The 17,580-nt window shown below is 48.9% G+C and overlaps 1 protein-coding gene across 3 annotated transcripts in view; it reads left to right on the top strand.

Annotated features, from left to right (window-relative positions):
- The window catches only part of ASTN2 (astrotactin 2), a 759,574-nt gene that overhangs the window by 431,662 nt on the left and 310,332 nt on the right, over positions 1 to 17,580 (top strand). For all 3 annotated transcript variants that reach the window (XM_070430790.1, XM_070430789.1, XM_070430788.1), the window contains one exon: positions 3,145 to 3,295. In XM_070430790.1, coding sequence (XP_070286891.1) covers positions 3,145 to 3,295 — 151 coding nt within the window. The remainder of the gene's footprint in view (positions 1 to 3,144; positions 3,296 to 17,580) is intronic.

Below are 17,580 nucleotides of genomic sequence, written 5' to 3'. Positions count from 1 at the left end.
TCTAAACATACATACATACATACATACATACATATATACATACATCTTCTTCTGGATGACTGTTTCTGCCTCTTTGTTTCTCTTCTTTCTTTCTAGCAGTTTCTGTACATGTTGATCTGCTTTCTTGTTCTCACACTTTCTCAGACGATCTCTCCCTCTCTCTTTATCTCCCCTTCTCATTTCCCACTTGAACTCCTCCCTCTAAGGAGATTAATATTTTAGTAGCCTTAATGTGGCCTCAGGATCCTCAACTCTTTCCATGACTCAAAAGTGACACGTCTCCCAAGGGCTTCAGTTCAGGAGCTACTCATTCTCCCCACCCCCCTGTCACCTGCCCGCACTCTGTACCGAGGGAGGGAGGGAAGGAGGATCTGGCAGCTCCCTCAGCATCTCCTCCTTTGCCCTGCACTTCAGCCTGAGCAGGGAGGACTTGGACCAGGAACCCAGAGGTGGGGTGGGCAGGTTCTCGGGAAGACTACTGATGGGTGGAGGCTGCATCCATGCCTCTGCTGTCTTCTTTGTTTCGTTGGAAAAACATTTACTTAGTGCAAGTTCTTACCAGGCCTTGTGCTGGGGGCTAAGGAGGGATGAGTGAATCTTGAACTCTTCACTTCAAAAGCATACAGTCTCTCTAGGAAACCATAGAGCTGATTGAGATCAATAAGATAAAAGAATAAACAGTGTTCTCAAAGGGAAAAGGAATTGATTCTGGTTGGGGGCGGAGGGCGAAGGCAGAGAAGGTTTTACCAAGGAGGTCAGACACAGTAAGCTCTGGGGAGCTGAGCTTCGCCCAATGTCACTGCTGCATCCCCAGTACCTAGAACAGTGCCTGGTATGCAGCAAGCACTCAGAAAGCAGTGCAACATATGGATGGATGAATGAATGAATTTGAAGGATTTTTAGGAATGTGACAGGGAAAAAAAGGCAAAGATGAGCATTCTAGACCAGTGGTTCCCAACGTGGGGCACACACCCCACAAGGGGGCTATTTGATTTTTAAGGGGGGCAACTTGAGAACGAGTTATTAACAGTGAATTTTTTGCATTTCTTATGGTTCTAGGGGCGTCATATACAGTATATAAATACATATTGTGACATAGTTATGCATTTCAGTTCTCTATTATATGTTTTAAAATTTTATTTGCTACTTTTTCATATCACTTCATATTATTATTATTATTATTATTTTAACAATTTCTTCCTCAGTACTTCAACTGTCCTTTTGTTCTTTTATTTTTCTCTTTCATGGATGCCATGTTCTTTGGAAGCTTGTTTAGACCAAGTGAATGGCCTTTTAGGCTTCCTCCATGTGAATGGGAGTTCACTTTTTGAATAAGAATGATTTGTCACAGGGTGGGCATCAGGATTTGAGAGATACTTAGGTGGGGCATGGCCAAAAAAAGTTTGGGAATCATACAGAACACCATGATTAAGGATTCAGAGAGGTGAAGGCACATACGGTATTCAGGTCCCCTCTTCAGGGCTGACCCTCCCATCTTGAGATCATGGCTGATGGTCCACAGCTGTGCCCCTTTCTGGGCATTTCCTTCAGCCACCAGGAACTGCCTCACCCAAGGGTACCCCTTCCAGGTGGCAGCACTTGGCCCATGACTGGCTGGATCCCTGCCTCCATCTGGGACATCTGTAAAGACCGTCACAGCTGCTCCGAGCTCCCCTTAGGACCAGCTGAGGCTGAAAATCTACATAGCATCATCCATATTTCAGGCCAACCTGTCCTTTGCCCAATCCTGCCTCCGACTTCCTCCACCTGTATCCCACGTGGGCTCCTTGGTGATGCCCTATGGGCACCCCTCTGTTCCAGAGTCTGTTTTCAGGGAATCTGACCTGATACTGTGTGTTTAGGGAATGGGAAGAGGCCCGTGGCTGGCAGATGGAGAATATGAGGAAGGGTCAATGTAGCTGGACAGGCAGGCAGGGACCAGATCATAAAGGACCTTGAAAGCCAAGGAAATGAATTTAGATTTTTCTCCTATAAGTAATGGAGAGCTGTTGATCAGTGATGTATCCAATTAGAGCTGAAATTTAACAATTCACTGGCAATCGGTGCAAAAAATCGGACAGAAGTCGCTAAGACTGGAGACAGGAAAGAAGCTAGGAGACCAAACCCTGGAGCTCCAGGCCTGAGGAGGGAAAGGATGGGAGAAGGGATGGAGGGTGGCCCAGGACATCACCAACAGTTCTCAGGACCTCTGCTTGCTACGTGCACATGTACAGGCATCTCCCTCTCACCGATCCGGATTCTACGGGTCACATGTCATGGAAGAGCACAGTGTCTCTTCTCATGGCCCATGGGCCCCTTTATTATCTCCTGCAATGGTGGGCATCTTAGATAGTCCAGTGCTAGAATATTCCTTGCCTGGACCTTTCTCAGGAAAACAGACTCCGGAAACTTCCATCTGTATCTCTCATCTAATAGAATTCTGGAAGAGCCATGAATCACGGTGCCTCGTCCAGTTGTATCTCTTGGGAACCTCATTTGGGAGCAGTCACGCTTTTGCCTAGAATCCCATGACCTTTCCCACATCCATTGTTACCAGTCTTGATGGTGTGACTTGTACACAATATTTGTGGCTTGGCTTTTACAGGCTGTGTAATTGGGGCTAAGTCCCACCCCTTATATAGTTTGATATATATCCACAAAGTCAGAATAGTAGGAGTGTGCCCATTTTGAAGAGTTACCCCGGGGAGGTCTGGAATCTGTAGAAACATAAATGATGGACGTTAAAGAGTAGGGCAGTGGGAAGAGCTTGGCACAAACTCCCGTTCTGCCCGATTGTGAGCTGGTGGTCGTCAGTAAGACACTTCTTCACCTTCCTCAGCCACCGTTCCCTATTGGTTGAGTGGAATTTGGATGCCTCCCTCCCAAAATTATGAAGACTCGTGAAATAAAGGGTACAAAATTCCAAGTACAACCTTATTTCTCACAGTTAGACACACATCATATCATAGGATGATAAACCTATTGGATTATTTTGTTTCTCTTGTTTTCTTTTTAGAAAGGTTTTTGTATCATTTTCTTGATTATACATATAATAAGTGATATTAAAGGTAATGAATGCACAGATTTTAAGAAATCTATTGATCCAGATGTCTCTGGGGTTTAACCATCCCCTTTCTCTCCAAGGGAAGAAGCGATGCTGTCCACCTACTTCGAAACCATCAATGACCTGCTGTCCTCCTTTGGGCCGGTTCGAGACTGCTCTCGGAACAATGGGGGCTGCACTCGAAACTTCAAGTGCGTGTCTGACCGCCGGGTGGACTCCTCGGGCTGTGTGGTAAGTGCCCATTGACTCATGAACATGATGGTAGGCCAAGGTGCCAAGGCTGCTTGCAGGAGGCCCCTCCCTGTTAGGGGAGCCAGTCAAGGAGGATCACACTACTCACCACCCCTACCTCTGTGGCCTCAGCACACCAGCTGCCTCAGTTTCCTCATCTGTAAAGTGGGACCATTAAACCTACCCTGTAGAATTGTTGAGAGAATGAAGTAAGATATTAGAACTTGAGTCCCCAATATACAATAGGTCCTTGAAAGCTCTTGGCTTTGGGAAGCTTACAGCTCATTTGGGAATGGGGTTGGGGGGTAGGGCATGGCACGTCTTATCTCCAATAGCACGATGAGGGGCAAGTCAATGCAATGTCCAGAAGAGAAAATTTTAGTTGAGACTCAGGTTTGTAGAAGGCTTCCTGGGGAAGCTGGAGTTGGAACTGGTTTCAAAAGATGGGCCCCTGCCCTGGCCAGTATGGCTCCGTTGGTTGGACATCATCCTGTGCACCAGAAGGTTGCTGGTTCGATTCCCGGCTAGGGCACATGCTCTGGTTGGGGGCTTAATCCCAGTTGGGGGGCGTGCAGAAGGCAGTTGATCAATGTTATGCTCTCACATTGATGTTTCTCTCTTCTCCCTTCCTCTCTCTAAAAACCAATAAACTCTTATTTTAAAAAAAAATAGAGGCGTCATTTACATCAGGAAAAGAGCAGGGCTGGCTAATGTATGATGAAAGGATGGTGAATGTGTAGTATGGAGCTTAGTTTAGTATCTAATGTGGGATAAGGACACAGAAGAAGACATGTGTGGCCTATAGAAGAGGATGTCAAACTGGATGATTTTCCCCCATAGGAACGACCTAGGCTGCTTATTGAAAATTCGGGTGTGAGGAATGTGGATGCTACAGAGGGGCATAGGTCCCAGGATTTTAACAAGTTAATGGGTGTATGTGCATGTTGGGGAGGCAGGGGCTGCCTTGGAAGCATCGCTCTACAGGCTGAACTCCTACCCTGGCATTCAGGCCCTTTCTAGACGTGGTCCCCTTTATGTCCTTTTACACTAGAGTAGTGGTTCTCAACCTTCTGGCCCTTTAAATACAGTTCCTCCTGTTGTGACCCATTCATAAAATTATTTTCGTTGCTACTTCATAACTGTAATGTTGCTACTGTTATGAATCGTAATGTAAATATCTGATATGCAGGATGGTCTTAGGCGACCCCTGTGAAAGGGTCGTTCGGACCGCCAAAGGGGTCGAGACCCACAGGTTGAGAACCACTGCACTAGAGCCAAATGGAGCTAATTAGAGTCGTTCTCTGAACAGATACATGCCTGTTTACTGCCTCAGAGCCTTTGCTCAGGCTGTGTTGTTGTTTTTGAGGGGTTGTTACCTGAAGTGAGTTGCTCCCCCAGCCCATTTTATTTAGCAAACAAGTAGACTTCTTTTTGGATTCGTCTCCTTTATGAAGCCTTTCCCATCCTGGCTTGGAGAAGGGGCCATGCTCTTCGAATGGTCATCACTGTTATCTGTGCCGACATCTGTTCTGTCACCTGTGATGATTTATTGCACAGCCTGGCTCTTTGCAAGTTTATCTCACCCGACAAGCTGAGGGAAACCCATGGAATCTGTTGATTCAGCTCAGTGCCCCAATAGTACCCGTCTCAGCAAGTGAGAAGGAAAGAAAGGAAGAAGGACAGGAAGGGAGGGATGGGCCCAGGAATGGAAGTTCCTGCTCTGGACTAGGCTCTTGGGAAGTGGGTTCCTAAGGTGCCGACACAACAGCTGGCAACTAGACTGGCCAGGAGGCCAATACAGAGAAGCTTCTAGAGAATGAGATAATGCAGTGCAACTGTATTTGAGACTCAGAGATCCAATGTGCCTTCAGAGGTGGATGGGCAATTGGGGATTTTATTGATTAGAATTCTTGGGATTGTAAAAGACAGAAACTCAATTAAAAAAAAAGAGGAAATATATTGAAATGGAAGTTGAGGCACAATAGGCTTGAGAGGCCCAACCAGTGTCATTGGGATCCCTCTTGTTCTCTTAGCTCTGCTTCCCTCGGCACCTTGTCCTTCTCGGGCCACACAGTGCGTCCTGCAGGACAAGAACATCTCCTCCAAGTTCCTCCTAACGTCACGGGATTCCTCATAAAGCCATGGACCAACTTGATTCTCAGCCCTTCCCTGTACCAATCACTGTGGTCAGGGGGAAGGATGGGGTCAACCCAGAACCATTCATTCCTGGGGCTTGGGCCAAGTGTCCACCACACCTAAAATATGAGGTAGTGAGTCGGGGGGAAGGCATAGACTGTCCAGGAAAAGCAGGGTGCTAGCAGCAGAAAGAGGGGCTGTGGATGCATCAGCAGCTGTGCCCTGCAGACTATTGCGACCCAACCCTTCACTTTGCATACTGGAAAGGTGAGGCCCAGTGAGAGAGAGGAGGGTTTGGCTGAGTCTCAGAGCAGGTCAGTACACAAACACAAGGATGGTGTCTCCAGAACAAGAGGCCGACATTTCTGAAAAGGTTAAGTTGTCTGTCTCTTTTCCCTTTTCCCATCAGTTCTCTTTTCCTGAACTAATTAAGCTCCTGCTTGAGGTTCAGTGTCCCAGAAGAATGAAGACTCAGAATGCAGAGGTGTGTGTGTGTGTGTGTGTGTGTGTGTGTGTGTGTGTGTGTATGTGTGTGTGGGCAAGAATTGTCTTTTTTCCCCCTCTCATTAATGTAAACTGGAAAGATGAAGAGATGGGGGGGGGGGGGGGGGGAGAACATTCGGTCCCTGGAGGTGAAGAGAAAATTCCACAGTCTGATGAGGTTGTCAAAGACCTTCCTCACTAGATTAAGGATCTAATGTTGAAGCTGCAACTTCAGGGCTCGATGGCTGTAAGGCAGGCTTTCTCTCCGCGACTTCAGAGGAGACAGATGAGTATCAGCTTTCACACTGAAATGTAACATCTCTCTCATTTCTCTGCAGGCTCTTCATCATGCCTGCAAAGAGGAACTTTTTCTGACAGCCCCTCTTTTAATAACATCCATACGGCAAAACAATGCTTTATATTTTTAGAGCACGTTTAGAGTTCTCAAGGCATGTCTACACCCAGGACAAACCTGGACAGTAGCTTCCCTCATCCATGTGGGAAGCAAACGGACTTTCCAAGGTTGGAATGGGATGGAGGCCCAATGACATGTCTTCGATATTATTCTTAGTGCCAGAAGAAGAATATTGGGTTGCTCTCCTGTGGAGCTGAGAGGAGATGGCAACAAAGAACATTAGAAAGAAGGCTGGTTTGGGTGAATTGGGCTTAAACGCTGATGTGGTCATTGGCGAGCTTTATAATCCATGGTGACCTCATTAGCCTCTGTTTATTAATCTATTAAAAAGGAAGCAATTGCTCTTGAACTCATAGGTTTCCTGCAAAATCCAAGAGTGTAACTGCAAATGACTTGGGATATTCAAAGTGCCATTTATGTGTGAGATGATAGAACCTGTATTGCTGATGTTTTTTATTTTCTGGATATGATATTTAGGACCACAAGAATTCAGGAACACACCGTATTTAATTTTTTTAATGTTTCTGTAACTGAATTTCATTTTTGTTTTGCCCCATTCATTAGTAGTAGAAACTTAATTCCAGTCAGTTTGGGTTTCCTGCCTCCTCCTCCTTCCTAAACATCCAAGTTCAGGGGGCACCTGGTGTGTGCCTAAGGCACGAAGGTCACGGGGGTGCTTTGCGCTGGACCGTCACCTCTCAGTCCTGGTACCTGCTGTCTCCTCTGGCCCTGGGCCACCACTCTTCTCTCTCTATTGTCAGGCCCCCCTTTCCCATGTGTTGTATAGGTGCGTGTTCCATTCCAGCATCTGCTGCCGTGTTCTGTGCATCCCTGCCACAGGTCATTTGAGTCCAGCTGGCTGAACTCATCACATGGCTTCTCCACCCTACGGGCGCCTGAGGCAAGTCCAGCAGCTCTCCCACGCCACCCTGAGGCCAGGATCTGAGGGGAGCTGGCTGGAGGCCTCCTGACCCAGACAGACCATTTATAGGTGCCTGCTTTTATGGCAGGGACGGCACAGGACCATGCTTGCCATCCACCAGATACTACCTGGCAGGAGAGACGTAGATCCCCTTTGCCTTCAGATCCCTTAAACCCATGTGAATTTCTTCTTTAAAAATCCTCTTCTTTCCTCATCCTCTTCTTTCCTCATCCTCTTCTTTGCCTGGAGGGAATAGAGCACAGGGTGTCTTTTAAGCATATTCACCAGCATTTACAAGGCCATCCTGTTTGACTTTTAACATTCCTCTCTTCCCCCAGCTCAAATGATCCTTCTGTAACAGATGAAAGATTCTTTTATTTATTATTATTATTTTACCTTCTAATTAGACTTCAACTTCTTAAACCCAATTTTTTTAAATGACTACTTTGCTTGGTTTCCTGGTTCTGCTGTGGTCCTCTCGTATGCAGTTGCCCAAATTGGAGAGGGTCATCGGGTGTGTGATAGGCAGAAGAATGGATCCCCCCAGCATGTCCAAATCCTAATGCCTGGAACCTGTGAATACATCAGAGGGGGATTAAATTCACATGTGGAATTAAAGCTGCTGATAAACTGATTTTAAAGAGAGAGTTTGTCCTGAATTATGAGGTGGGCCCAGTAGAATCACAGGGTCCTGAAAGGGGGAGGAGGGAGGCGGCAGGAGTTCAGAGTGGTGCCCTGTTGCTGGCTTGGAAGGTGGAGGAAGGGGGTACACGCTAAGGAAAGTCTCCAGACGCTGGAAAAAGCTAGACTGGAACCCCCACAAAATCTCCAGAAAAGGAGTGCAGTTCTGTTGACACCTTGCTTTTAGCCCAGGGAGACTTTTAAGCTATGAAACTGTAGGATAATGAATTTGTGTTGTCTTAAACTGCCAGTTCATGGTAATTTGTTACAACAGCAAAAAAAAAACAAAAAACAATGCAGGGTGAATGAGACTATGGAAAGGGAGGGTGATGCAGGAGATACTACATGAGGAATTATCCTGTTATTTCAGTTTTCACTTGTTTCCAGGGAGACCCTCGCCTCCTGACCAGGGTGGAGGAAGTGACAATGAGCAAAGCATCAGAAGAGGGAGGGAGACTTGCTTTCCGCTACAAGGTGCTGAAGAGTAGAAAATTGTTATCTTATTAGAAATGGTATCAACCTGACAAATGCAATTACATCAGCGAGGCGGTTTAAAAAGTCAGCTATGTTTTCACTTATTGTGTGTGGCAGAATAAACATCGCAAAAATTGTAATCAAGATAGAGGACAAAACCAGAGAAAACTGTAAGCACTTAATCATGGCATGATGTTGAGGACAGTTCCACCTTCTCTGTCGCTGCTGCCCCGGAAGCATGTCACTCAAGCTGTTCCTCTGAGTTATCTTGGTTTCTGGGCTTGGGAAGGGGCCCTTTGATGGACTCAACCCCAGGCAATCAAGTGAAATAAATGCCAATTCACAGCTCTCCCCCCCTCTTCCTTCCAATGATCTATGGTTGCATAGCAAACTGGCCCCAAATTCAGTGGCGTAAAACAACTAGTACAACTAGTTTCTTTTGCTCACAGTTGTGTGGGTCAGGAATATGGGAAGGGCTTAGCTGGGTGGTTTGGCCTCTGGTCCAGGACAGATGGGGTACTTGAGACTGGGGGGTTTGAGTCCGCGAGAGCCCGTTCACTTACCTGTCTGGGGCTGGGGCTGGGGCTGGGGCTGGGGCTGGGGCTGGTGCTGGGGCTGGGGCTGGGGCTGGCAGCCAGCCGGTGGATTCAGGCTGTGTTGGACCTCAGCTGGGGCCGTCAACTCCAGTGCCTGCCCATGCCTCTGCATTTGGCTTGGGCATCTCACACCAGGGAGGCTGGGTGTGCAAAAGAAGCATCCCAAGATCGAGTGTTCCAAGAGCCTAGGGCTTCAGGGCTTCTTAGCACAGGTTTCAGATGTCCCAGAACATCATTCCTACCACATTCCATCGGTCAGACAGGCCATTAGGTCAGCTCAGATCCAAGGGAGGGAACAGTACTTGGCCTGTCCATAGGAATTGTGTGGCCATCTGTCATCTACCCATTTACCTACAGTGTGAACTCGCAGACCAAAGCTGCCCCCGCAGGAAGGGAGCCTGGAGAAGCCCTATCCAGGCCAGCACCTCTCCCCTTATACATTCAGGGAGACAGAGGCCTGAGGAGATGCGGGAATCACTCAAGTTCCTGTAGGAAGCAGTGATCCAATCAAGATTTGATCCCAAGGCCCTTCCTCCTCCCAGTTGCACCTTCCTACAGTTTTGGCCTCAGAGCATCAGCCACTGCAGCATCCCAACGATCTATTTAGTGTGCAGGACCTCGAATCTATCAAAAGAGACAAAACTAAGAGCCCCTCCTTGTTTTATAGGCTAGTTCCCAAGACGAGATGCACTTTAGTGGGGCTGCGGTTGTAACCTGGCACAAATCACTTGGTATTTGCACAAGAATACCCAACAGGACAGGCAGGAGTGGTGTGGAGAAGGGCAGTGGCGGTAGGAAAGACCAGGCACTCACTAAGCACCGACTGCATGCCAGTTCCCTTATGCTCATGGCAGCAAATGCTTGTAACTATACTCCTAGATGGGGATCATTATATCCATTTCACAAGAGAGAAAAGCTAGTCATAGAAGAGCAATCATCCACACAGTGCCGGTGCCAGGCATGATTCTAAGTGCATTGCTTATTTCAGCCAATTTAATTCTCACAGTCATCCTCTGAGCTAGGTTTTATGACTGTCTCCACTTGGTACATGAGAAAAACGAAACTGTCTGGCGGAAAAAGAGGGGCTGTGAAGATGCATAGAGGAAGGAGGGGCCCAGTGAGCCGGTCGAGGTCTTCATAGAAAGGGCAGTGGGAGGTGCGGGGGTTGGCACCCTGGCCGGGTCCTAGGGATTGATGGTGCCTTTGGGGGCAGGGGTGTGTCTAGTGGCAGTTCTAGTCCTACCTCTGGGCTCCAGACCAGTCCCACTCCGTTCCACCCTCTCGTCACCCAGCCGCATTCTCACCTGCTATTCTCCCTCTTGTTCTCTTTCCATTTGACCTAAAATGCCACCTGGCCTCCCTATGGAAAAACCCGAGGACCCCTGGTTGCCCAGAGATGCTGAGAGGCAACAAAAAAAACTGCCTTTTAAAAAGTCAAGATGCCTAAAGATAAGAATTTTCATTTGTTATAGGTCAGGCGCCTCTTGGCACTGCTCAGCAGGAGGCAAAACCTGGAATCTGGCTCATTTTAGGAGAGAGGCGGGTTCTCTCCATCCCTTCTTCTCCCGGCTTTAATGACTCAATTGGACTATAATGAAAGGAAACAGAACTCCAGAGGGGCAGGGAAGGCGGGCGAGGAGGGGCCCCAGAGTGAGGAGTCACTTTGAAGCACAGCCCAGGCGCTGCTGACCTGGAAAACCCAACCCCCTCCGCCAGGCGGGTGGAGCAGGGCTGAGTCTCGGTGGGTCTGGTCCCTGGAACTGGTTCTTCCTCCCCAGCAACAGACTCTCAGAGCTCAGCCCATCCCTGCCGGTCAGTGACAGGGGTGTGATGGATGCACAGAACCAGGGCAGGCTGTGCCAAAGTCAGGAGGAGTGGTGCTGGCCACATTTTTCTCCCCGCCACCCCCCCCCGCCCCCCCCCCCCCCCCCCCCCCCGCAAAAAAAAAATCTTTAGAAATATGCAAAGTCAGGAGGCAAAGCATGCTTAGGGAAACTCAGAGACTCCTGGATTGGGAATGAGTATTTAAAGGGTGGACCATCTCCCATGTGGTGTCTTCATCCCAAGTGCCCTCAAGTCCTGAGACAGAGAATTCTCCATATACACCTTCATCCACAACACCAGCACTGATATTAGCATTGATAGCATTAGGGAGCTGGTGCTATTGATGAACAAATCAATGCTACCACCAATATCAGCACTAGTAGTACTGATGGAGATAGATAATAGAGCTTCCGAAGGCCTGTGGTGTGCCAGGCCCTGGGATGCATGCTGTGAACAGCATCACCTTGAATCCTCAGGGCCACCTTATGAGACAGGCACTGTTATCACTCCTCTGCTGTCCATGGGGAAACGGATTCAGAAAGCGCGAGAAACTTGCCCACGTCCAACCAGCCGGGTAAAGGCAGAGCAGGTATTCAAAGCTATCTAATCCCAAAGCCCGTTCTCCTAACTCATCAGATGTCAGCTTCCACCAGCTGCGTGTGGTTCACCAGGACAAAGTGAACGTCCCCAGTGTCAGGGACATCAAGGGAGGGGGCACTTCTCTCTCTCCACCCTCCTTCAGTGTCCAGGATTCCTTCTCCCTCCTCTGCATCCAGGAACCTGGAGGAAGATAAAAAAGGATGAGTGTGAGCCCTAGGCAGTTTGGCTCAGTGGATGGAGTGTCGGCCTGCAGACGGAAGGGTCCCGGGTTCAATTTCTGTCAAGGGTGCTTACTTTGGTTGCAGGCTGGATCCCCGGCATGTTGATGTTTGATGTTTCTCTCTGTGTGTCTCTCCTCCTCCCTTCCACTCTCTCTGGAAACCAGTGGGAAAATATCCTCAGGTGAGGATTAATTTAGAAAAAAAGAGAGGATGAGTATGGGGAAAGGGGGTGGGGATGGTTAGAAAAGAAGGAAATTGGAACTGTGCTCATTGACTCGGTGCTTGCACACAAGGCTCTGGGGGTGAAAAGGAGGAGTGGTCCCTCGGGGGAGCTCTGTGCTTGCATCTTCCCTTTGTAAACTTCCAGGTGGGTGGCGGCAGGGGAGGGCAGGTTTCTAAGATGACGTGTGGCATTCTCATCAAGCCTATGCACCCTTGTGATATGATGTGTGTTTTTTTTTTTTATTCTTTGTGTGACATTTGAAGCCTTCTTTATTCCAACCCCCCTCGTTTTATTTCTTTGGGACCTGCGTTTTCTGGGTCTGATGGCATTTCTGGTCAGCTGGTCTGATTGTGTGGAAGTCATTCTCTGTTAAAGTCAGGGAGCAGCCCCCACCCTTCCAAAGTGATAGGTTTCACCCACGGATTCCTGGGAAAAGGACGGGAAGGAGAGGAGCCCCCTGGAGGCAGGGATGGGAGCTGCGGCCGGGTTCTGCGGCCTGTGGGCTGCAAGCCTGGGATGAAGGACTTCGGAGCAGGTGTCAGCCATTCCAGTAGACAGTACCCTAGAACCAGAGAAGCAGTTTGGCACCGGCCTTGGGAGGGGCCAAAGTCCCTTTCGATTCCTGAAATCTATGTCCTCATCAATATATGTTCTCAAAGGGCAGTTATTTTCTCCCACCATCGCCTTCGCCTCCAGGAGGTCAGTATCCTGTTTAAAGTACAGTTCCTGGCATTAGAGAAACCTGGGCCCAAAACTCTCTGTCATTCACTAGCCGTGTGGCTTTGGGACAAATCACTCAAGGCCTCTGGTCTCAGGTTCCTGTTGAGCGACATGGGATAATAAAAGCTGACAAACTGCTATTCGGACTCACTGAGATGATGCAGACAGAAGGGGCAGGCACCTGGCCCGAAGCAGGCAGGGAACTGGGGAGCTGTTAGTCCCCTTCTCTGATGTTTCCTGCTGGGACCTTGATGGTGATGGTGGTGGAGGTGGCGATGAGAGCTAAGATGGTCTGAGTGCTTGTTGTGGTCCAGCACCTCTGAGATGGGTCTCACTCTTATACCCCTGTTCTTCCAGGTGGGGAAACTGAGGCAGGGAGAACTTAAGTAGCTCACTGAGGCCCGCATAGCTCCTATGTTCTAGAGCAGGACTGAAAGCCACGCTGCCAGAGGCCAGAACCCTCATCTAGGGCACATTCTTCATAACATCGTTTGCAGTGGTTGCCTATATTCCATGGACAGGAATATACCATTGTTTACTTTGTTTTAGTGATGGACATGTTGAGTGTTTCTAACTTTATCCATTATAAACAAGGTGGCTCTGAGCAGAAGGCTTTGAGTTATTTGTATATTTAGAATAGATGTCTATAAGGACAGTTTTCCCATTGCGTTGTATTCCACAATGTGGGAGAAGGTGTGGGATAGAATTTAAAATATAGATATAGATGATATAGATATAGATATAGACATATAGATATAGATATATGTAGAGAGAGAGGGAAAAAGAGAGAGGAACATCAATGATGAGAGAGAATCATTGATTGGCTGCCTCCTGCTTGCCCCCAAAACGTGGACCGAGTCTAGAACCTGGGCATGTGTCCTGACCTGGAATCCAATTGTGACCTCCAGATTCATAGGGTGACACTCAACCACTGAGCCACACCGGCTGGGCTTTTTTTTTTTAACAGGCTATGGCAGTGTCGGCAAACTCATTAGTCAACAGAGCCAAATATCAACAGTACAACGATTGAAATTTCTTTTGAGAGCCAAATTTTTTAAACTTAAACTATATAGGTAGGTACATTGTTATTAACTTAATTAGGGTACTCCGAAGGCTTAGGAAGAGCCACACTCAAGGGGCCAAAGAGCCACATGTGGCTCGCGAGCCGCAGTTTGCCGACCATGGGGCTATGGGGTTTGGCCAAACAAGTCCTTGGAAAGAAGAATGATAAAATAAAAGTGGTACTGTAGGGGGTAGAGACTGGTGAAATGTGCACGATGCGATGGATGCTAGTGGGAGAGTCCAAATGCAGAGGGTAGGTCAGCACAGAGAGGGGCAAACGAGGAGGCAGGTGATGGGCGGGATCAGACCCAGCCCCTGCAAGGTTCTCCGGGAATGTGCGGAGTGCTGTGAGCACAGAGCCCATAGCTGCTGGAATGCTCATAATTAGACACTTTTCTTCTCCGCTTTCTTTTGTTGTTGTTCAGTAACTCATGCTCATTGTAAAATAAAATAAAACAAATTCAAACACTGCTGAAATGTATAAACTAAGGTCCTCTTTCTCTACTACTCACTCACGTTAGAAATAACTTTGTCACACACACTTTGGTTTATATATTTCTTGCTATACATTTTACCCCTCTACATTTGCAACTATAAATGAGAATTTATATATGTAAGTTTAGAAATGGAAGCATAAAGTTGTGTTTTTTGCAGGCACCTTTCTATATCAGAGCTGCATGTCTTTGTACATGCTTTTCAAGGAGCATTTCCTTTTTTTTTTTCTTTTTTAAAGAGGACTGGCTCCCTATCTTGATCTTAACAATATGTAAACCTCTTTCCTTATGTAGAAAATAAAGATGAGCAGATGGAGCCCAAAAGCACAAGCGCTAAATTTGGCTTGAGCCCTGGTATCCCAAATTATAGTCTCGGATTTACTTTTTTATACAGTGTAGCTTCCTTTAATCTTTCATCATCAGTCTTTGATCTTTTATCATGGGTCTTGGGATACATGGGGGAGAGATAATCACTATTATTATTAATTGAAAATATATCTTCTCCCTTATATTCTCCAACTTCTCATGGACTCGGCCTTAGTCAGTCTTCCCCTGTAGAAGTAGTTACAGCCCAGACTTTTATACTAATCATGTCCCTAATCTTTTCTGTATAGTTTCCCCACCTATGTAGACACAGAACACACATTTTTTTTATTGCTGTTGGTGGGAGTTCCAGCATTCGGCACCTCACTGAGCTAGGAAACCTGATCTCTGCTGGTTGAAGCACAAATTAGTGATCCACGGACTTACTTCAATTTTAGCTGCATTCACAATGCAACCCTAAGTACCTACTATGTGTGGGACACTCTGCAGGGCCCCAAACAGCCCTGGGCATGTGTCATGGATGGAAGAAAGCTCCCAGTCCATTTACCTAGCCCCGTGGTCGGCAAACTGTGGCTCACGAGCCACATGCGGCTCTTTGGCCCCTTGAGTGTGGCTCTTCCACAAAATACCATGTGCAGGCGCGCACGTACAGTGCGATTGAAACTTCATGGCCCATGTGCAGAAGTCAGTTTTCGGCCTGGGCGAGTCTGTTTTGAAGAAGTACTGTTGATATTTGGCTCTGTTGACTAATGAGTTTGCCAACCACTGACCTAACCCAACACTGCCACTTCGGATCCTGCCCCCAGGAACCACACATAGATACCTCCTTTGGGCATGCACACAGGACAGACTGGCTCCTGCCCTGCTGCTCCCCTCTGGTGTCGATTCCGGTCCTTTGAAGCACCAGCACCCACGCAGGCATATTATTTATTTATTTTTCCAGCTGGTCCCAAACCTTGCAGGCTTTTCCGAAGGCATATTTTAAAATGTGACAGCTCGAGTTCATTCTGGGGGAGAGGAAAGCCTGAGGAAAGGAGTGGGGGTAGAGAGAGAAAGAGAACGAATGTCTCTTGAGCGACTGTTCAGTGTCACTTTGGACCTTGGATCCACCCCAGCCCAGTGGTACTGCCGCCCCCACTCTGTGATGGTGACGGGCAGCGGGGTGCCCCGCGTCACCCCGATCCAGATTGGCAGCACCGGATCAGAGCCCAAAGCTGGAGGCCACCAGTAACCTTGGTGGGAGCATTGAGAGCGCTGTTCCGGGGCCGGGCTTTCCGGAGCACAGGGCCCTGTTGCATTTATGAGGACATGGATGTGTCAGTGACCTGTCAGTCTTCTCACCTGCACGGCAGCACCTGGACATGGGTGGCCGGGGAGCCCAGCGTCTGGCCGCTCGGTAGTACTCAGCAAATAGCAGCTAGAGGAGCGTGCCACGGGGCTGTCAAATAGCCTTGCAGCCCGGCCGGCGTGGCTCAGGGGTTGAGCATTGCCTATGAACCAGGAGGTCACGGTTCCATGGTTCCACTCCTGGTCAGAGCATAGGCTGCGTTGTAGGCTCCGTTCCCAGTGGGGGGCGTGCAGGAGGCAGCCGATCAATGATTCTCTCTCATCACTGATGTTTCTCTCTTTTTCCCCCCTCTCCCATCCTCTCCGAAGTCAATAACAAGAAGGTATATGGGAAAAAAAAGAAAAGAAAAGAAGGAAGACTTGCAGGACCCGCCCTGGGGCAGGACAGTGGGTGCTTTGCTGTGGGTGGCGGGGAGGTGAGTGTCAGAGCTGGTACTTTATGCCCCGCCCACTTCTAGTCACCTTGGACTTGGGGACCCTCAGCATCCAACATATATGGCGTCTGTCTCCATTCAGGGGTAGGCCTTTTTCCTTCTCGTTCTTTCTCTTACATTGCTGTCGGCGACAAAAATATAATAAAATATGCGAAACGCCCTACATTACACTCAACACACGCGGGATGAATCTGTTCCCGCAGAAGCATATGCGCCACGGCTGCTGCTCCATGCCTGCCCAGGCCAGCCTGCTTATGAAGTCATCTCTCAGGCGAGTCCGGGCGACCCATAAGAAGGTGTGGTGTGGGGATGCAGCCCGGAGCTGCCGGTGGACTTTGTAGTTCCAAAGGATGGGGAAGTGGAACCAGCCAGTGCGAGCCAGCTGGTAATTTAAGGTCCCCACGTGATGAGCGTAGTGGTACCAACGCCATCCGGCTGCGGTTGATATTCCGAGTGAATATTCACAACACATTTAGAGCAGCGCCTGGCACACGCTCAGCACTGTTGAGTGCGAGCTATTATTGTTATTAATGAGCTATACACAGGCTGTTCATTACCATCCCCAGACAGTTATTGAGTAGCCATTCTTCAGGTCTCCTGGCAGATGTGCTTGGGGAAGTGTTCCCTGGCCTCCCTTCTCTCGGCCCTCCGTGCTCACCTGTGCCACACAAACAGCCTCAAGGACTGTAAGAATGGGCACACGCACGTTTCTCCCCGGGCCCACCCCCCTTCGGAACCAATGCCCCTGGAGGGCTGGGCCCAAGGCTTCCTCACCTCGGTGACCTGGAGGACAGGAGGCTTTGAGGGGGCCGTTGCTGAACCCAACACCCTCTCCATGCAGGTCCTGGGGAGCTCCAGAGAGAGCGGCAGAGGCCTGGTGCCTCCCACCATGAGCTCCAGAGAGAGCGGCAGAGGCCTGGTGCCTCCCACCATGAGCTCCAGAGAGAGCAGCAGAGGCCTGGTGCCTCCCACCACCAACTCCAGAGAGAGTGGCAGAGGCCTGATGCCTCCCACCAGGAGAATAGCCAGTCTTCTGAAGAGGCTGAAGGGATGACCAGCAAGCAATGCCCTAAGGCCGCTCCCCCTAGAGCAGCCCTTCTGCAGGGCTCCCCAGCTCAGGGTCCACCTACTATGTGAACCTCCCACCTGACCTCGCTTGGGGTGCCTGCAGCCTCTTGCAGAGAACCAAGGGACGTGCAGACACCTTTCTCGTTGAACAGATGAGAAGATGGAGGGCCAGAGGCGGGAAGGGAAGTGCCCGAAGCAGGGATCGTAGCTGGTGTCTCCTAATGCCCTGGTGTCCTCTTATGGGAAAGACAGGTGATCATA

Source organism: Myotis yumanensis, unplaced genomic scaffold (assembly GCF_028538775.1).
Source record: "Myotis yumanensis isolate MYYU_CA2020_CCGP unplaced genomic scaffold, mMyoYum1.0.hap1 SCAF_12, whole genome shotgun sequence".
Classification (NCBI taxonomy): domain Eukaryota; kingdom Metazoa; phylum Chordata; class Mammalia; order Chiroptera; family Vespertilionidae; genus Myotis; species Myotis yumanensis.
Note: the sequence above shows the minus strand (reverse complement) of the source record. Positions and strands in the feature narration are given on the sequence as shown.